Here is a 20,447-nt window from a genome sequence, read left to right as displayed (position 1 = left end):
AGTACCCACCCATGAGTGCTTTCTCTTTCTCGTCCCCTGCCCCAACAGCCTGGGGCCCTTCACATCCCTGAGGAAGATGGAGCCTAAGCCCAAGGCGCTGTTCAGAGGCAGCGTCCCCCTAAGAAAGGGGAGGAAGGGGTGAAGAGGTGCTCCGAGTGCCGGCCCATCGCCGTAATCTCAGAGGAAGGCAGCAGAGCTCCTCCAAGCCAGGCCAAGCTCGAGCCATTCACAAGCCCCCAAGCCCAAGTGCAGAAGCGGCAGCCAACTGGTTACCGCGGTGCCTGCTGCCCCCTAGTGGTCTCCACCCTGCCATGCAAGAGGAGGAGACCCCTGCTACCAAACCAGTGAAGAGAAGGGAAGAAGACTCAGGGAAAACTGGCCTCAGAAAGCCCCAAGACGCAAGCCCACCCTACCCCATCTGAGCCCCGTGGAGGACATCCTGAGAGGTCCCGGGATCAGGAGGCAAAACGAGTCGGAGCGGCTAGGCCTGGGATGCTGAAAAGCCTCAGGGCCAGCAGGCACCCTCTCCCCGCTCCACCAGGGGCTTCTCCCAGGCCAGTCCCCTCCATTTGGACAGAACAAGCCAGTCCCCAGAGAGAGCCCAGGGCCACCACCAAGATGGGACAAGGTGGCCTCTACCCCGCAGGGAGGGGCCAAAGTCAGTTACCCGCTTGCTCCTCGGGGGCCTCTGTCAGGGAGGGAATAAAAAGCAGAGTTATTTCAGGGGGACTGCTCTGAGTTAGGGCCCTTCTCCTCCCCCTCAGCCTCCGAACTGCCACCCCCCTGCTCTCCACAGTGTTCTGTGTCACTGCTGTCCAAGTCCAGGGGCAGAAATGCTTCTCTGGGTGCTCGAAGCCTTCTGCTCCAAGCTGGGGGACTGGGAAGACAACGAGGGGAGTGTGCTAACAGAGATGTCTGTGCCGGGTGAGGATGAACGAACGCAGGGGCAGAGCTTCCACGAGCTCTCCCAGCGACAAGCTGCGTGGTCGAGACCCCTGGCAGGTTACCTTTGGTGGCGCCTGCAGCCCCCAGGTGGTAGATGGCAGCCAGGATGAGCCAGCAGGCTTTCTGTTCTTCTGGGGAGATGCCCAACACCTTCATGGCAGTCTGCAGCTTACTGAACTGCTGGGCTGCCTTCTGCTTCTCCTCAGGCTGCAGGGACGGACAGGCACGCGGGCACCACATCTCAGAGGTGCTGTCCCTACCCGCGCACCCCCTGTTGCTGGGCCTTGGGAGGGCAAGGCTGGGGAGAGCTACCCGGCTGCAGCCCAGCTCCTGGTCCTCCCACGGGGTGCTCCAGGCCGCTGGAGGCGGCCCCACTCCCAAGGCCCAGGGCTGCCAACCCTGTCCCCATAGCCCCCTCACCTTGGCCAGTGGCACAATCCCAAACACATTGTTCTCTGCCAAGTGGTTCAAGTGAAGCTCTGTCCTAGGGGTACAAATGAGGCATCAGCACGGTGTTTGGTCCCCATGCCAAGGGCCATCTCTCTACCAGGGTGGAGATTGACGGATCCAGCTTCCAGACTCTGGGTTCTGTCTGCCCATCGGGCCCTACTGTCAGGCCAGAGGCCGCCACCTTCCCTAACTGGCCTGGACGCCTGGTCAGAGCACTGGGCTCCTTAGGCCAGGTCACCAGAGATGCTCTGGTGAGAGTGTCCAGCCAGACCCCTGAAAGAGAGCAAGGAATCTGCCTGCAGCGTGAGTCCAAACAGGACAGAGACCGGGCTCTCAGCGACAAGAAGACCTAAGGAGGATAATGTTCCGGAGCTGCTTTTATCCTTTTATCCTTTTTCCGCAGAATAAAGACAACAAGTCTGAGGGTCAAAAGGAAAGAGCCCAGCAGACAACCAGCCTAGACAGCAGGAAGGGCCAGACTGAAGGGCACTGAAAAAGGCAGAGCTTTCAGCTCTGGTGTGGACCCAACAACCACGCAGCCCCACACTAGCCGGATGACTACAGGCGAGTCCCTGACCACCCGTGCCTTGCTGTGCTTTCCTCTGCAGACCTGGTTTTGGGGTCACAGAGGTCCTAGCAAGGTTCCGGGAACACTGAATTCTGTGCCCAGTGCTCAGGAACTCCCGTGGGGTAGCTGCCATTACTCGGTCCTCATGTGTGGCAAGCATACAGTAAACAGATGGGATGGGATGCAAACAGGTGACAAGATCCAGGAGCCGTGAGTGAGCTGGAGCCCAGGGCACCACCCCACCCCCAGCCCTGTTTCCTTGGCCCCATCTCACCTGAGGGTGCCATCCCCACAGGCCAGCAGGTAGTAGAAGACATTGAACGTGGCCTCACCAGCTGGGCGTCGAGCCACGCGCAGCTTCTCCAGAAGCATCGTCTATAGCACAGCATGGGAGGGTATGGACGAAGGGAGTGGAGCCCGGTCAAGCCCCTCCCACCCCACACCAGAAAGAATGGGGCCCCTGGGAAGAAGCAGCGGCAGCTGACCCTCCACCAGAGGCTAGCTCCCCCCAGGCTTGGAAGAAGACAGGCCCAGCTCCCGGAGGGGCCCTGCTGCCCTGCCCAGGCCCCTGGGGAACAGTCTTCTTAGGGAACTGGGCACTTCGTGGTGAGATGTTTCATTTAGCCTGGTGGGGGTCAGCCTTGGCTGGACCTTACTTTACTGACAAGCCAGTCTTAACCTGGGTGAAATTAGCCAGAGAGAAGCCCCTTAGCACAGGGCCAGGACCCAGGAGTAGGGTGCAGCCAACCCCAAGGGTGGGCAGGACAACGAGGCAAGCCCCACTCAGGGCCAGAGGTGGGGGGGCAGAAGGCTGCGGGGACAGAAGACACTGGGGGCAGAAGGGTGAATGCCCAGAGTGGAGCAAACCAGCCCTGAGAGCCAGGGTCCATTTTTGTGGGGTAGAATCCCTGGAAAACCAGGCGCAGGAGAGAGACTGGTTTCTATGCCCTGAGTCCAGGCCGATCTCTTACCACCCTGAAGGTCCCTCACCTGGATGGAGGCTGAGGCCACCTGGCCGGCTTGGTCAAAGTCCAGGGAGAGGATCTGGGAGAAGCGGGTGGCGTTGCCGTTCATGATGGTGGCGCTGTTCCCAAAGGCTTCCAGAAGGCTATACAGAGCCTGCCACTTCTCCACTGCAGAAGACAGGCCCGGGGCCATCAGGAAAGCCTCCAGAGGCCCAGCCCAGGCCTATTCCCCCAGCACGCAGAGGCTCGGTGTTACACTGGCCAGGCTGCCGGGCACAGAGGGGTTTTGGGGGACACAGAGAAGCCAGGGAGGAAAAAAGATGGCACCTACGAGGCCCTTCCAATCCCAGCCCCTCTCAGGTTTTCCAGGTGTCCTGTCTCACCGGAAAACACCTTGTTCCCACTGGTGCCCGCGATGGTGGCCAGGTACTGCACCAGATGCTGGCAGCTGGTGGTCTTGCCGCTGCCACTGGCGCCCAGGAGGATGACAGACTGGTCCTGGCGGCTCATCAGCATGGCCCTGTACGCGGTCTGGGCCACGGCGTAGACGTGGGGTGCCGTGTCCTCTCGCCGACACCCCTTGAACATGTGCATCACCTTGGGGGGGAGGGGGTTGGGGGGGGAAGGGGTACGGCTCTTAGCAGGTCCCACTCCCAAGGTCCTCACTCCCAAGGTCCGCCTCTCTGGGCCTTTTACTGCCAGGGGGCTGAGGGACTCTGAGGCTAAGGCCACGTGTGGAAATGCAGATTCTAGCCCAATTCTGGCCTCTGTTGGAGGTTAGGGAGAGGGCCTCCTGTCCCCACCCCCAAAATGACTCCTCTTCGCCAGGTCAACTGTGAGAGCGGACAGGAGCCCAGTGGGACACCAAGGGGAAGGCACGGAGCCAGGGAAGGTGGGGTAGGTAAGACATGGATGGGTTGGTGAGGCAGCAATGGTAGCCTCAGGGTTGCCGCACCTTCTCAGAGTACACGGCGGGGGCCCCCCGAGGGCTGAGGACGAGCAGGCTGGGGCCAGCGTACGTGTGCAGCAGGCTCGCACCATAGCGCTGGCGCAGTGTGTGGAGGACGCTGGACTCATTGAGGTAGACCAGCGAAGCCAGGTCTTCCAGACGGTCACAGGAGGGAGCATTAGCCTGTGTGACGGGACAGGCAGGCAGGCACTGAAGACGCAGAACCTGCCTGCACCGCCAGTGGACAGGCCCGTCCTGCCCAGACCCCTTCCTGTGCCCTCCACCCGCAAACCTTCTCCACATCATCCTCATCGACATCCAAGATGGCGCCGTCATGGTCCAGCTTCACGCGCACCTTCCCTTCTGGCAAGCTTAGCTCCTCAGATTTGAGCTGACTGCCTGCAGAGTGGGGACAGACAGTCAGACACAAGCCTGGGGACCTATGCCACCCTCTCTGGGCCCTCTGGGTCTTGCCTCCTCCCCGCCCTATCATGGGGCTCTCCTCACTCATCACCCAGAACTCACCAGACCCAGAAGGCACACCCGGCCCTGAAAACTGAGAGGCCCACCCAGGTGTTCTGTTCCCTGGGCAGCTCCAGACTCACCCAGCGAGAAGCCATCCTTATGGACCAGCCACACCTTCTCTGTCTCATACCAGGCCTCCTCAGCGGCAATCTGCTCTTCTGTCTTCACCTATGGGGGTAGGGGGAATAAAAAGTCAGTACTTGTTCTGGAAAACAGAGTCATGAGAGCAGGAGAGAGCAGACATGTGAAGGGAAGTGCTTCTGGAGGAGCCTCTGGGTAAGGGGAACAGTTGGGGGGCAGAAACAGAACAGGGGACATCGGAGGTGTCAGAGGAAGAAGTTGGGGAAGCCAGGGGATGAGGGGTGGTCCTGAGGAGCCCTGAGGTCTAGGAGACAGAGTCAGGGACCATGCCAGCCTTGAGAGTCTGGAAGGACAGGGACACTCCGAACTCGAGCCCGGAAGACAACAGATCACAAAAAAGCAAACCAGGTGCCACCTTCAGCTACCCTCTTCCCCACTTCCCTGTGGAGCCTGTAGGGTTGGTGTCCTGAGCCCACACACCACCCCCTGGGCCACCACCCACTGCTACTGTGACCTCTCACGCCCAGCTTCTGCCTTCAGCCCACCAACAGGCCCTCCTTCACCAAGCTGGGAAAGGATGCTTGCTTCCTCAAGCCCCAAGGAGAGAAGTGTCTACTATATTGCAACACGAGCTGCGGGTCCTGAATCCTAGCCTCAGCCTGGCCTTCCCTCCAGAGGACGCGCCCCTGGAGGCACATGACAGCCTTTCCACTCCTGCCTCATGCCTCCTCAGAAGGACAGGCGAAGGCCATGCAAGGGCATGAAATAGCACGGCCCCATACGTGGGGGGAGGAGGCTGGGAAGGACACAAGAAAGGCTTGCATGCCACGCGGATGGGCAGTGGAGCAGTTGTGAGCCACAGTCGGTCTCTGAGAGGAGATATGAGACTGAGGTGCAGACACTGCTTTGTGTCACTGAGCTCCTGGGTGAGGAATCGGGAAGGACAAGGAAACATAATAAGTCTTTTCTTTGTCACATTTCTTGGAGCTGAAAGAAAAAGAGGTCGGGTTCTACTCCCAGGTTGGGTCCTGACTTCATGTAACCCCCTCTCCCTTGCTGATGGCCCTTCTGTGTTCGAGAGAGAGCAGCCTGGACTACATGTGGCCCCCGACTCTGGGAATCATGGCCAGTGAAACCACCCTTCAAACAGGAGGACCGCTATGGGGCCAGCAACATTTTAAATTGTTAAATGAAGACATTTTAAAAAAAAGAAAGGAAAAGCTAATTCTTCATTATTTGAAGAAATGTGACTTTGTAAAAAAAAAATCACAATGTTTTATTCTTTTTTTTTTTTTTTTCCAAATCACACGATATAGGGGAAAACCTTTGTCTCGAATGGACACGTTTTATGGGTCAGGTGTTTGGAACCCGACAAACTAGGGCTCCCCCTAGGGAGGTCGGGCGGGGCCTAGAATTAATCCTTTAGAATGAATTCAAAACTACGTTTCCCAGACTGGCCAGCAGGTGGAGCCAGAGCATGCCACATCCTCACTGGGACTGTGGGTAGGAGGTGGGAGGGGCTCAGCCTCTTCGCTTTCTCTAGCCAGAAGTGAGTAGAATTGAAACTCCTAGAAACCAACACTCTTGCCAGGCTCTTGGGCTCCAGTGGTTAAAAACCATGTGCCACAAGGCCAGACTCGAGTGGTGACACTCCGTCTAGACGCTCCCAAGGGGCCTGATATAGAACTGCCCCATCTCAAACTTTGGGCATCACCTCCTCCAAGGATACCCCCCCCACACACACACACAGATACCAGGTGGGAGTCAGAAGGGGAAAGAGGCCTTACACTCCAGCACGAGGCCCGAGCACAGACGCCAGCCCAGGTACGGGCCAGGGGTGGCGGGTGGTCACTGGAGGAAGCGGAGGGCTCCTGAGGGGGGCAGGAGCACCCTACCTGGCTGTGGGCAGGAGAGGCGGCCTCAGGGTCCAGCTGACAGCAGCAAGCAAAGAGGAGAGAGAAAGAGAGAAAGAGGGGTGAAGACAAGCAGACCATTGGCATGTCGCCTTCAGCAAGCACTCTGGATCACGTGGGTGGGCTCTCTCTTGCTGCCCAGGGTGCAGGGTGGAGGTTGGAAGAGCTCAGCGGCCAGGATGGGAAGCTGGCCTGGGCAGTGAACTGTGCCCAGTCCAGGAGGGGCCAGACCCGGAAGGAGAGGCCCAGCCTGGCGAAGACACCTGTTATCATCGGAAGTCTCGGAGAAGACGTTCTGCTAAGTCACTCACTGTGGCCTGGGCAGCAGTATGTCACTCTGCCTCAGGCCACAGTCTCCCCTGGGTGGGATGTCCAGTGCACCGTGAACTAGGCTCTTTTGTGAGCTTGTCAGGCCAGGCTACCTCCCCACACCCAGGGCCTGGGCCCCTTGGGTGGCTCTGGCCTTATCTCCAGATCAGCCAGTGCCCTGGAGATAAGTGGTCCCCTGGAGCTAGCAGACCCCAGAACAGGGCTGTCCCTGTCCTCCAAACACACACAAAGGTGCCACACCCAGTACCAAGGCTATCCTTCCGGGCTGCCATCCCTGCGCAGAATGCCATAGAACAAGTCTCAGAACAAGACCACTAGCAGGCCCAAGTCTAGGACCCCTTCTTCAATCCCCCATTGTACCCCTGTCCCACTCGCAGGCAGGCACACTGTCCCATGGCAAACAGAGGCACCGTGCCACCGGGGCCACCTGCCCATGAACCAAGGGACTGTGGGCAGACCCTGGGGTCGGACTTCACCTGTCTCTGTCTGTTTACTTAAAGACCTTTCTGAAGAGGAAGTGAAGTCGGCCAGGCCTTGGGCCTTGCCTACAAGGAATAAGCAAGGAGTTAACAGGCCCCAACTGGGCCTGGAGAGCCAGTGCATTGAAAGAGGGGAGCGTGAGCTCCCTGCCTCACCAGCCACCAGGCCCTGGCACCAAGCCACGGCCTCCAGGGCAAGAGAATGGGGCCAGAGGAAGAGGCTGGATCCTCAGCCAAGAGAGATCCCCTTGGCTGTCCCCTTCCACGGGCACAGGGCTCTGGGTCCCCTCGAGGAACAGGCCTCACCACTCAGACTCCCTAGAGAGCCCTTCCCTTATTTCTTCAGGTAAGAAGGCCACGTGATGGCCCCCAGGCTGCCACGGAGCCATCCTTCCATAGTCAGATGCTCCCCCCGGCACCCCCAACCCCCGACACCCACAATCTGGCTGCCAGCCTCGGCACAGAGGAGCACCAGGGCCTGGGGAACCATACACGAGAGGTGCCATTACAGAAGCTGTGAAGATCCTCTCAAGGCGCTGTTGGGCCTCCTCTGCGGGGGTCAGCTGGACCTCAGGGGCAGCTCCGGCCTAGGGGTTAAACCACCGTTAGTCCTGGCCTGGGGTGGGGGGCAGTGGGGCACAGCATGCCAAGCTTGTAGCCTAGGAAGCTGCTAGGGCCCGGTAGGCAAGTGGGACAGGGTCAGGGGGGCAAGCCAGGCAACAACTTGAGTTTTTAGACTGTCGGATGAGAAAAAAAAGAACGGGTGCCTGGAAAGTCTGCGGTTCTTCCTTCTCACAGTCCTAACAACTTCAGCACCAGGATGGCCCTATTCCCCCATATACCCTCTGGCTCCTTCCCCTGGCCCAGGTGGCAGGTGGGTGAACTCCAGGTCAGGGTCCATCTCAGCCCCTAATTCCACCCTAGTGAGAGGGACAGGGAGCCAGAGGGAGGGCGGCCAGGCCCGGGAACAGGCACATGACACTCTCTGGCTACTTATAAGTTCTACTCAGGGGCTGACAATTTCCCTCATGGCCTGCCCATCAGGCCAAAACGCTCCTGCCAACTCTGGGGTGCCAGGAGGTGACTTCCCTGATTCCAAGGAGGCCAGCAGGGCTGGGAAGGCTGTCGCCTGCTCTTCTCTAAGTTCTGTGAAACCCCAGGAAGAATGGAGTAGGGGATAAGGCAGGTTCTAGGAGGAATCCCAGGAGGAAGCAGTCCGGGAGGGCCTGTGGGCTGTGCCCTACCCCCCACACCCCCACCCTGCCCTTCCTGCCAGAAGAGCATGAAACAGCCTGGAGAAAGTGGCGAAACTTGATTCTTCCCCTGCCAAACCTCATGAGGCCTCAGAAGGCTCTACAAAATAGGGAAGTTTGGAGAGAACTGTCCCTGACCAAAGGACCAGCCATGTAGGCATCACCTTCCTTCCAAGGTCTTCCCTTCTGCCTCTCAGCCTCCTGTCGCAGTGAGAGGGTACTTTGTGGACAAATGGGGCCTCGGATCCAAAGGGGGCCCACTGTGCCCATTTGCCACCCAGGCATAGGGTTCAGGAGTCCTGCTGCCAGAGGGAACTGTGGGCCAGGCTTGAAGAAGGTAGTGATGGCAATGATGGCATTAAAACCACCACTAAGAGCATCGCTTTCTATGCCACCATCTGTGGGCACCCACCATGCCAGGGACTGGGCTCAGAGCAGTGTACCATTCCTCATCGTCACAGCAACCCTTCCGAGCTGGGGTTATCCCTTGCTTGCAATTCCAAAATCCAAAAGCTCCCTCTCACCCCAACAAAATAATTTTTTCTTCTTCACTATTTTGGTGGCAAAACCTGTTTGTAGTCTAGCCCCCTGCTGTGTGAACAGTCACAGATTTTTCCTGTGAAAATATTTGTGCGGGTTACACGTTATTGCTCATTATGTAGGACTTTCTAAAATACAAAAATCACTAACTTCCCAAACACTTCTGGCTCCAGCGGCTTCAGAGAAGGGACTGGAGACCTGGCCCGTCCCTCCTTGGCAGATGAAGGTTGAGTGATGGGACCCTGCTGAGCTCCCACACAGGGTGAGCGGCTGGGGAGGTGAACACAGGTTGCCGGACTCCAGAAATTCTCTTCCTACCCCAGTGCTGATCTGCCAAGACTTTGAACCTCTGCTTGGGATCCAGAGCCCCTAGCCAACACCATGCAGCCTAGGAACAGGCCCTGATCCCACGCAAGAGGGTCGAGGAATAGCGGCATGCTGGTTAGCGGGGCCCATCCCAGAGCAGAGGCTGCTGTGGGCTCTGGCACGTGGCTGAGGAAAGCCATGCAGGCCCTCCACGGGCACCTGGCCGGGCCCATCGTCTCAGCCGCGCGGGCGTGTTGATGAGGCATGGGAAAGCTGGCTGTGAGGGTGCCTGGCCCTCCCACAAGGGTGGTCAGGCGCATGGGAGGTTAGTGACACACTGGGGTACCTCCTGTTGCACGTCAGGGGCCGGTGACTTGGAGGGCGGCAATCCAGGGAGGTTCGACTTCAGGCCGGTGGAGACTGGGACCGCCAGCTCTCCTGGTGGGGCTGGGGAACTCTGCTTCTCTGGGATTTTGGTTTTGGCTGGGGAGCCTGGTTCCTGGCTGGAGGGCTTGTCCCCTTTCCCTGGAGACTGCCTGCCACGGGGCTTGTGGTCCTTGCTCTTGCCCCGAGACATCAGGCTCCATAGGCCCGCGGAGAGCTCGTCCTTGGCTGCCTCCTTCTTTGTGTCAGGCTTAGGTGGGGCAGGGGGAGGCGGAGGAGGTGGGGGAGGTGGTGGCTTGGGACCGGGTGCCGCCTTTTCTCCCCTCTTGCCTCGAGCTGGGTGCTCCGGGGATCGGACCCCCCTGCTCGAAGGCTCCTTGGCGCGCCCAGGCTCCTCGCCAGGCAGTACCTTGCTCACCACCTTCCTAACCGCATTTGCCACTCTCTGCCGGGACAGGCCCAGGGCCTCCTCGCTTGGGCCTTCTGCAGAGGCGGCCCCTGGGCCATTCATGGCGAGTGTGGGTGCAGGGCTCTTCTCTCTCTGGGAGGTCTCTGAGGGTACAGGGCTGGTGGAAGGCTGAGGACTCCTAGATGGGCCACTGCTGTCCTTGGAGCTGCCCTCTGGCTGGTCACACAAATACAGACAGACATTAGCATCAGCCTTTGCGTCCCTGCCCACCCCGTGCAGAGGAAGGGAGAGGTGTGACCTCAGGCCTTGTCCTGGAATAGACCTTCCGTCTACCCAGAGCTCCAAGAAGCTCTCACCAGGAAGCCCTCAGTCCATCTTCCAGATGGTACAACTGCTCCTATGAGTTTGGCTTCTCTCTCACACAAAGCACAAGCAGGTACTGCTGTCACCTGCTGTCTACCCCCGAGCCTTAGCACAGGGCCATGAGATGCCAGCAGAGCGCCCAGAGGCCCCTGCTCTGTCCCAGACTCACTGGTCTACGTCAGGGCAGCAACCAAGCCCCAGCCCAGGTGAGCCCAAACACAGCAGAGAGAGCACAGAGAGGCCAGACCACCAATTCCCGCCATCAATCCTAGGTCTCGTTCTGGAGCTTCCTGCCTCTGGTCCCCGGTCTATCACTGTGCTTTCTGGGCGGTCAGACCCCAGACCAACCCATCCCAGCAAAAACAGCGCTCAGGGGGCAGTTCCTGGCCCCAGGATGGGCTGAGCTTCTCCTGCTTCTCTGGTTCGTGGCCATTGTCTACGGCTCATCTGAACTTGCAGGGGCTGCGGAGACCAGTGCGGGCCCGAGAAGCTTCCACCCCTGCCTGCTTTCTGCGGTTTTCCTCCTGCAAACCTCCCCAGGCCTGGAGGCCTCCCAGCTCCCAGAGTACGTGTACAGAATGACAGGACGAAGAGGAGGCAGCTGGGGCCCATGGAGGGTCACACTGAAGTGGCCATAGATCACCCTGCCCTAGAGCTGGGGCCCTGGTTCAGCCAGCCTCCCAGCCTCTGGGCACCCGACAGGCGTACGCTGGCACACACTGCCCGATGCACCCACCCTTCCCCCAACACGGTTGGCAAGCGTCTGCAGTCCCAAGGGACAGCCACTGGGGAAAGCCAGGCTGGCTAACAGCAGGTCAGAGTTTCCTGCAAAGCCAGCCCTATTGCCTGAGTGAGCAAGGTCAACCTCCGGGGGGCTCCTTGCTGGTCAGGCAGAGCCCTGCCACTCAGGGGCCATGCTTGAGTCCCTGTTCCCCAAAACAACGACCTTGGTTCTAGGGTGCCCCTGGGCTCTAGGCCCTGCAAGTCTGGCTATCATCTTTGCTGGAATGTGGGAAGACGCTCAGGGCGGGCAGCCCTTTGGCTGCCACAGGGAGAGGCTGCCCCACATCCTGAGGAGAGCTTAGCCAAGTCACCTCAGCCGCTGGTGGCCCTGTTGTAGGGGTGGGGAGAGGAGGGTTAGAAGGTGCCTCTCCCTCAACCTCTTGGACCAGGAGTGCACTGCGGCATGCCAGGGCCCTGTGGAGCTGGCTCCTGGCCCCAGCTGCCGGCTCCTGCCCCCTCCTCCTCCTCCCTCTTCTGGCTTTCCTCCCATCCCCCCCAGCTGAAGATGGCGGTGACGATGGTAACCGCTGGCACTCGTGCAGGGTTTACCATGTGCCGGGAAGTCCTGAGGGCACTTCCTGTGTGATTTTTCATAAACGACCTGGATACTCCAAGGCCCCTCCCACACATGTATCTCAAACACTTCTCCTCTGAAATCACAAGCTCGCCCTGCAGGGTTAACTACAGATCAGTTGGAGGCCACAAGGTTTGGCTGATCCAACCTCCATCCAAGGAGCGGGGCAGCTGGGACAGGCACCATCCAGGGTGATGAAGCACGGAGCTGCTTTGTGACCTGGCTCTGGCCCAGAGCCCCCCGCACTCCCACCCCCTGAGCCAGCTACAGTCCTCTCCTAATTCCGTATCTTCAGACCCGGCTATTCTGGAACCATCTCTCCCCTCTCTTGCCTGAAATGAGTCCAGGGTCTCTATCTCAAGGCCAAATGACCTGGGGGAGAACCGGGGGGCCCCAGGCAGCTGAAGCCTGCCTCTGGGTCACCCATGCCAAGCAGCTGACAGGGTCTCAGGATGAGAGAGAACAGCTGCAGCGAAACCCCTCCCCGGGCTGGTCTTGTGCCACCCAGAGCGGGACAAAGAGTCGCAACAGCTGAGCTCTCATTTGGTGCTCCCCGGTCTCAGAGTTTGCACACCTAGGCCTCTCTGGCAACCCCCCAAGGGTTCAGGAAGCAAGAACTAAAGGTAAAAACGAAAGAAAGGGGGTCGGAGGAGGTCTCCAAAGCCCCTCGGGGTTCCCATGTCCTCCATGCACCCCAAGTTGGCATCACACATGCTGCACTTTCTGCCTTGTCAGTGGCATTCCCTCTGGCCACCCCAGACAGGAAGGGGCACCCCGCCGGGCCTGCCTGCTCCTGGGAGCTGCCTCCCAGGAGCTGCCTCATGGAGGAGGCCAGGGCAGGCGGGCATACCCACCCAGGGACACACACATGGGAGGCAGGGCCGGGGGGGGGCTCAGAGAAGCACTTACAGCCCCTACCTCCTTGCCAGGAGGGCCAGGCTTCGGCAGAGTTTTGTCCTCCTCTTTAACCTGGGGGAGCAGACAAAGAAGTCACTTGCAGGGCAGGGCAGGGAAGCTGAGCATCAAAAGCACAGGAGGCAAACCTCCAAGGAGACCCCCCTCCCTAGGAGGCAGAGGTCCCATGTGTTCAGGAGTACTGGGCTGAAGGACACGAGCGACTGAGAGCCTGCACCGGAGTCCAAACTGTCCAGTGACAACTTCAAGAGTAAGTAGTCTCCACGGTTGCGGGGGGCGGGGAAACCATGGCCTCAGTCCCCAGTCATGTGTCCCACTTGGGCTGTTTAAAGAGAGTGCTGTCATGGCCTTGGTTATGGGGTAGACGGAAAGATCCAGATAACTCAACTCATACTAAATGACAAGAGTCATTCCTGGCTCAGACGAGGGGTGGTCTGAACAAGAGTCCCCTGACCTAGTGACTAAGGAGGAGGGAATGACCCCAGTGTGGGGGCCCTGCTGGGAGGAGACTGCTCCCAGGCTAGCTCCAACTTGCTTTGAGGTCCTTGTGACACCCCCCAGCCCAGAGCCCAAATGTCTTCCCAGCCAGACAGCTCCAGACAGACAGAGCTCCGTCTGGAGGCAGGACAGGAGGCATAGGCGAAGATTCGGGAGGCCAGACAATTTGCCAAACCCAGACCCACAAAACTGTCAACTGTGCAGCCGAGGGAGGGAATCCCAAGGTTAGGGGCACAGTGTAGAGGAAGGAAAGATGCCCTCCGGCTGCTCCGGCCAGGGGGGCTGTGCTCAGCCTATGCACTAGCTGGTCTACGTCAGAGGGGAGGAGCCGAGTTGGGAAAATGGCAGCCACCATGCTGTATCTGGAAAAAGAAGAGACAAGGTGGGTAATCCGATGGTCCCTTCAGTACTGAGATTGGTTCAGGACAGACCTAGAGGGGCCAGGCCTCAGTCTGAATGAGCCCTCTGCCCACCCTGCACTAGCATCTCTCCCTCCAAAAGCTCAGACGGTCCTAGTGAATTTCGTTTCTCTTCTTTCCCTAGTCACTTGGGATGATGGGAAAAAGGCAGGTCTGGGAGCAGTGCTGGCCATCTTCAGCATGCCTTTCTTTCCCGGAACAGTGGGGATGGGTGGGGGTGGGTATCCTGGCAGGAGTCCTTGATTCCTAATGGAAAAAATCCTTGGAAACTCGTCCAGAATCACGTTAATTATCCACCTGGTGGTGGTGGGGCAGGGGAGACTCTCCATTTGTCACCAGGGTCCTTGGCTACATTTGAGCTCTGATTAGCAGTGCCTAGGGCACTGACCAGCAGGATGGCCACTGAAGTTTTAAAGCCGTGTCTTGTCTATAAAGCTATTTTCAACTGGCCAAAGCTTCAAAGTTAGTTCATACTGTTACGGCCACAGGGAAAATGGCAATTATTCCTTGGAATGGAGTCTACTGCCTTAGATTGGAGCAGATAAAGGGAAGGGAGGGGCTGGAGAGGGAGAGGGAATGAGGAGGGGTGGCAGAGTCCAGGTCTGCGCCTGCTGCCCCCCACCAATGTCCATCACTCACACCCCCCACATCCTCCCCACACCCCCAGGGATCACACCATGCATTAGCTCCTGAGCACACAGGTCAGAGGAACGTCAAGTCTCACAAACCACAAAGACTTGCTCGTGACTGCACGCAGTGCTGTTAGCTCAGGCTCAGGGATGGCCCAGATTCCAAGTCCACTCCGCGTCCCTCACCCACTCCAATTCTGTCCTCCCTCTGGGGATGCGAGCTGGGGACCCCAAGCGTCCCGCCCAAGTGGAGGAGCACTGGGGGCAACACTGGCCGCCCCCCGAAATGCCTGGGACACCAGGCAGGGCTCTGAGCTCAGCTCTGGATTTAGCCTCAGGCTGACTCACTAGCCGCCCCCCCCGCCCTCCAACCAAGGGCTCTGTCTGTCATAGGTCATTGCCCAGCTGGGGACTTTGCACCACACAAAGGCATGCCCAGGGCTGCTGCTTGAATCACCCTCTGGAACCCAGGCAGCCAGCTGGCCTGGCTCCGGACTCTTGGCTCCTGTCCTTCTTACCTACCAAGGTCCCCAGACGCGGGGAGACACAGTTGCAGAGGCCTCTGAGCCGAGACCGTTCCCAGCGGCCCCTCCACAGCAAACCACGTTCCCAGGGGTGAGCCAGAGCAGCAGTGGGGGAGGGAAGGGTGTGGAGGGCTTAACTTAGATGGGCACCAGTGGGACAAAAGGCAGCTCAGCCTACCAGAGGTGGAGCTCAGAGGAAGAACATGACTCAGCGCGGAAGCCCATCTAGAGAGAAGAGTGAGTTATCGAGCCCCACCCCGGTCATTCTCCCCAGCCCCCTGGTACACACACATGCGCTAGGCCATATCTAGCTCCCAGAGCTCTATTGCCCACAAGCCAGACTCCTGCCTGCACACACCATGCCAAGCACATAGGAAAAGCACAAGGATTCTGAGACCCAACTTTCCTTTTGCTCCCAGAAGGCGAACCTTGATGAAAAGGCCATGGCGCCGAAGGAAGACTGCACCCAGGGTCAGAGCAGACACGGGGGTGGGCAGGGTCGCTCAGGGAATCCGAGTCTTCCTAAAGGCCACGACCTGCCGGGACAAACACCTTGGGCAACAGGGAACAGGAGGGAGGAAGTGGGGGAGGGGGGACAGATGGCAAAGCCCAGACATCAGAGGGAGAACAGCGAATAAAACACTGGAGGAAAGAGACGGCAAGGTGGGGTACAGACCATGGAAATTCCTGCCCTTGGAAGCTGTGTGTCCTTGAATAAGCCAGCTCACCTCTCTGGGCCTGTCTGCAGAATTAGGGGATGGACTAGGGTAGATAATGGCTAAAGTCCTTTCCAGGTCTGCACCCCAGGGGTCTGGTAGGAAGAGGCACTCTAGCCCTCCATTGCAAGGACCCGAGGTACATGCCCGTGAAGGTATTCAAAGCTTCTCCAGGACTCTTCACCTTCTTTGCCTTCTACCTGCCATACATCACTACCCCCCAGGGGCAGGAGGTCTGGAGAACCGTAAAGCCGCCCCATTGATGGGTGAGAAATTAGAATGGGTGCTCTTGGGAAGCAACAGGCAGAATCTGCCTGCTCCCAGGGAGAGGTTTCGTCCAAAGAATCCGTTCAGTTCAGTGGAGTTTAAGAACAGGTTCATTCTGATTACTGCTTACTGATGAGTGACTGGTGAAAAATTAGAGGATTATTTTTAACGTGCTTTATTGACTTGTCTATTTTCTTATCATACACGAGATCATACACTCTGTTCATACACGAGACTTTGTTTAATTATTTAACTCATCTGGTCTTTGATCTCCTATGCGTGCAGGGAGGAGCCCCTGCGTCCCAGGCTCCCAGGCGGTGAGGACACCAGCCCATTCACACCCGGGCCTGACCCTCTGTCCCAGCTCTTCCTGAGGAATTCCACTCTGAATGCAAGTGTGGGGTTCTACCGGGAGGGAATTCTCTCTCTGGCTTTTGTGAGGAATCACTTGGCTCTTTCTACTCTCTTTGTTATCACTGGCTTTTAAAGATTTCAAAGATTTGCTTAGGACGCAGAATAACCTATCACACATGCCAACACAGAAGAGGTGAGGAACTCAGCCCCAAAGATGGTGGCAATGTCTCCACTGCGGTCACCATGGTCACTTCCAGAGCTGGGCACGAATGGCTCTGTGCAGGGAGGGGGCCCGGGTCTCTCCTTCCTGATCTGCTCCCTCTAGGGATTTCAGCCGTTTCTGACAACCTCCTTCATGACTGAATATGGAACATCTATAAGGTGATGGGCCCTGTAAAAGTATTTAACACATACTTTGGACTGTAAGTCTTACAACAGCCTCACGACAGGATTTACTGGTCTTCCCATCTTACTCATGAGGAAAAAGACTCGGAATGAGATGAGGCCCCAAAGCTATTAAGTGGTGGAGCCGGGATTTGAATCCAAGTCACTCTGACTACAGAGCTCCCTTAGAGGCCCACCTCTTCTGCAGGGCCAGGCCAGGTCAGAGGGGCTGAGTCAACCTTAGGAGCCAACTCTGGTTAACGTACTGTGTCACATTCAGTGTTCGGGAGGTCTCCAGAGGCCTGGGTCCAGCTGAGGCATGGAGTGACAGTGAGACATTTGCTAGTGTTCAATGTGCCTGGATAAGGTTCTAGACTTGCAAAGGGAGACCCCACCACGATCCTGCCCCTCGGAGGCTCCGACCCCCTCCCCGACCACCCTCTCAGGTACTTTTGGCCTTGTCTCCCTTTTATAAAAAAAGATTTATTTATTTTAGAGAGATAGAGCATTGGGGGAGAGGTGGAAGGAGAGAGAAACAAGCAGACTCCGTGCTGAGTGGGGAGCTTAATGTGAGGCTCGAACTCATGACTCTGAGATTGGGACCTGAGCTGAGAAACCGAGAGTCAGACACTTAACCAACTGCGCCACTCAAGCGCGCGTCTGGCCTCTTCTCTTGAGGGAAGGGAAGAGAGACCAGTGCTCACTGAACACCTGCAATGAGCCAGGCACAGCGGCGGGCCCTTCACACCGCCTCCTTACTTCATCCTCCCAAAAGCCCACTTTCTAGAGGGTAAGGGCCTCACCGAGGGCCCCAGAGCTAGTCAGCAGCCACACTGGGATTCAGGGCATGAGCTGTCTGTGTGTCCACAGCGTTTCCTGGACTGTGGTTTCCTCGTGGGCAGGACACGATGTTACCCATCATCCTGGGGGCACTTAATAAATACACATTTGCCACACGACAGTGTGGCAACAGGGGTTCTTCAGCAAACGTCTCATTCCCATCTGGTCTCTTCCTTCAACTGTAAACTGAGGAGAATGACATTTGCCAATCCTGATTCCCAGGGATGAGGGGAACACAAGGGAGGGACACTCTCTAAACTTAGCAACAATAACGAGTACACTGGATGCCACAGGGTGGGAGGGGAGGGCGGGGACACTCTGAAATTGCTGAGTAGCTCTTTGGGAAGGAACAGGAGCCATGAAATGCATCACCCTTTGGCTCTAGCCATTCCATCTTCACGAATGTCTAAGCAATGAGCTGATTTAAAGCAAGGCAGAGAAAGAAAAAAGCCACAAACCCACAGAGAGACTTTTCAAGATGCACGCTCTGTAGGAGCCCCAACCTGGAAACCACCCAAATCCTAGCATTAGGGAAGGGATAGGTGAGCTATGGTACTTGGACCCATGCATTGTTATGTCACCATTTAAACTAACGAATGTGTGACCACCGTCACTGTAGGGAAAACTCCACCTAAGATAATATCAGTCAAAGAGACTAGGACTGAAATAACGTGCAAACAGTGATCATCGTCATCTTGTAAACTGTGTAAATTAGACACAACAGAGACATTTGGTATTATTTTGTTATGTATTTGTTACTTACTGCTTATTTCTATTGTAAAGAGGGCTAAATAGTCCATAAAAAAGAAAAAGCAGAGGAGATAATAGCTGAGAGCATTTGTTCTCCAAGAGGAGACATCCAAGAAATGTGCTCGGGGACCCATCGATGCTCAGCCTGGGAAGGCTTCCAACACTCAGGGGGCTGGACCAGGCTGCATTTTAGCCTCTGCAGGGACGAGCAAGCAGCAGCCGCCCTTACCTTCCCATTCTCAGTGCCCCTCACAAGAGGGAATGGGGGCACAAATGCCCCTAGGAGAAGCTTTCCACCCACCAGGCTCTCCACGAGCATGGAATTCCCAGGCTGGGGAAAAATGCATCGAGGTTCCAGTGTCCCTGCAGATATCCGTACACAGGGAGATCCCAAGGGAAGTGGGAAGAGAAAGAGGAGATCCTGCTGTCTGTGACCTAGAACTTGGCCCCTCTTCCCTCTACCAACTCTGGAGCACATTTAGAATAGAAAGAGACATGGAACCCTCCTTCCTCTCCCTTCCCGTTCTGAGCAGCAGAGAGTAGCTCCTAGGAGACCCTTTCCCTGCCAGCCCCACCCGAGCACCTTCTTATCTAGGGATGGGAGTGGGGGATGAAGGCAGAGGGAAGAAAGAACTGCAGTAACAGCTAACCTTTGCTGAGCCTGTCCTAAGTGTCAGGCACCGCGCTGTGTCCTCTGCACGCATGATCTCATCCAATCCCCACAACAGTCCTCCGAAGGACATACTACTATGATTCCCACTTTACAAATGAGCAAAAGGGATCCAAAATGACCCGGCCGAGGCCACAGAGCAGCAAGTGGCGGATCAGAACTCACACCCAGGCCTGTCCTCCAGCAAAAACCTCCTGGGCTCACTGGAAGGGGTGGAAGCAGGCCCTGCCCCCGCCTCCCTCGGTCCACCTGCACTGCCAAACTTCCATGATGTCATCAGCCAGAATAACAGCTTGGAGAGAAAGAAAGCAAGGGCTTCCAGAGATGACCTGCTCTTCCACCATGACCAAATAGGCTTTGCACAGAGCTCTGTCTGCAGGGAGTGGCCTGAAGGCCATGCTGCCAGCCAGAGGAGGACGGGGATGAGAGCTTGGCAGGGCTGCCCTGGCCCCTTTGGTCCAGCCTCCAGGGAGAGCCCTCCCCCAGCATGGGGCGGAAGAGAAAGCAGCCGAGAGCCCGCCTTCACCGAGGGCCAGGCTGGCCCGGAGGAAGCAGGTGCACTTGAATGGCTTCCTGCTGCCACTGCACTTGCAGACGGGCCCGGGGTTCCTCCTCCAACGGCTGGACCTGCTGGAGGCCCCTGGGGACCCTCACTGCCCGTCTGCCAGGCCCTTTGCCTTCTGCCTCACCATCACCATGCATGCCCCTCAGTCTTCAACCTAGTGCTGGTGGCCCTGGGGTCCCCGATGGGGTGGAGTGGGGAGAAGGCCCGACCAGGAAGCACCCAACTTGTGGGGTGAGGCATCTCCCTGGCCCCACCCCCAGCTACACCCCCACACATCTCAGCACTGGTGCCAGTTCTGTGGCTGGGACCTGGCACGGGGAGAGACGAATGCTCGTCTTAGGCACGTCTCAGGCTCTCCGTAGACCTCCGCTCTGGGCCAGCCCACACGCTGCCAACTGCTGACACGACCGAAAACCTGACCCTCAGTGGCTGGGAGGAGGTGGCGTGGGGGAAACGGAACCACGGGGAGGCAGCTATGTCTCTCTCCTCACTTGCTTTTTTAAGGAACTTACTCCTCTGGAGTAATCTCAGCAGAAAAGGAGATCTACAGACAGGGCATCCCCGAGATGCCATTTGTGCCCCTTCCAAGTGTCGGAGCCACGGAAATGCAGGAGGCTATGCTGAGTCCCCCCTGACAACCCGAGGAACCACCCCTCTCTACCACCTTTCTCTTGTCTACCAGGAGGATGAAGGGTGGAGGGCCACACTGGCAGGAACACAAAGCAGGAAGAAGACTTCCCAAGGTCCGGGAGGTACTGGGGTCCCAGGCCCCAGAAGAAAATAGCGCCCCAAGGAATGCAGACCTCAAGCGCTAATGGTCTGTGGGGAAGGCGTGTCACAGCCCATGGGCAAGCTGATGCGGTCCCAGGATGCTGAGGTTTAGAAAATGGTGCCCCCCCCCCCACCCAAACTCCCAAAGTCATGAGTCAGGGCCAGGAGGGCCTTGCCTCTGAGGTGGTGGGAGGCTTCCTGAGCTTGAAGATTCCCTCCCTACAGAGAAGCTCAGGGAGGGGCCCCAAGTCATTAACCCCTCTCCAACCTCCTTCAGCCACATCTGGGGAAATAACAGAAAGGCCGCTCCTTTCGGAAATGAGGAACC

At 57.7% G+C, this 20,447-nt stretch overlaps 1 protein-coding gene across 7 annotated transcripts in view; it reads right to left on the bottom strand.

The window, feature by feature from the left end:
* LOC111151512 (myosin XVIIIA) overlaps positions 1-20,447 on the bottom strand; it is an 82,079-nt gene that overhangs the window by 40,181 nt on the left and 21,451 nt on the right. For 5 of the 7 annotated variants that reach the window (XM_022509543.1, XM_022509548.1, XM_022509549.1 and 2 more), the window contains exons 2-9: positions 4,483-4,570; positions 4,170-4,276; positions 3,884-4,060; positions 3,312-3,525; positions 2,954-3,096; positions 2,238-2,338; positions 1,366-1,429; positions 1,008-1,152 (exon numbers count right to left, since the gene is read on the bottom strand). In XM_022509543.1, coding sequence (XP_022365251.1) covers positions 1,008-1,152; positions 1,366-1,429; positions 2,238-2,338; positions 2,954-3,096; positions 3,312-3,525; positions 3,884-4,060; positions 4,170-4,276; positions 4,483-4,570 — 1,039 coding nt within the window. Of the gene's footprint in view, positions 1-667; positions 689-1,007; positions 1,153-1,365; positions 1,430-2,237; positions 2,339-2,953; positions 3,097-3,311; positions 3,526-3,883; positions 4,061-4,169; positions 4,277-4,482; positions 4,571-6,378; positions 6,415-20,447 lie in introns of all 7 variants that reach the window. The other 2 variants (XM_022509545.1, XM_022509547.1) reach the window with 2 other exon arrangements.

The sequence above is a fragment of the Enhydra lutris genome, unplaced genomic scaffold (genome assembly GCF_002288905.1).
Source record: "Enhydra lutris kenyoni isolate GAN:26980312 unplaced genomic scaffold, ASM228890v2 scaffoldscaffold26, whole genome shotgun sequence".
In the NCBI taxonomy this organism is placed as follows: domain Eukaryota; kingdom Metazoa; phylum Chordata; class Mammalia; order Carnivora; family Mustelidae; genus Enhydra; species Enhydra lutris.
The sequence above is the reverse complement of the archived record's forward strand: the minus strand, read 5'-3'. Positions and strand labels throughout refer to the sequence as shown.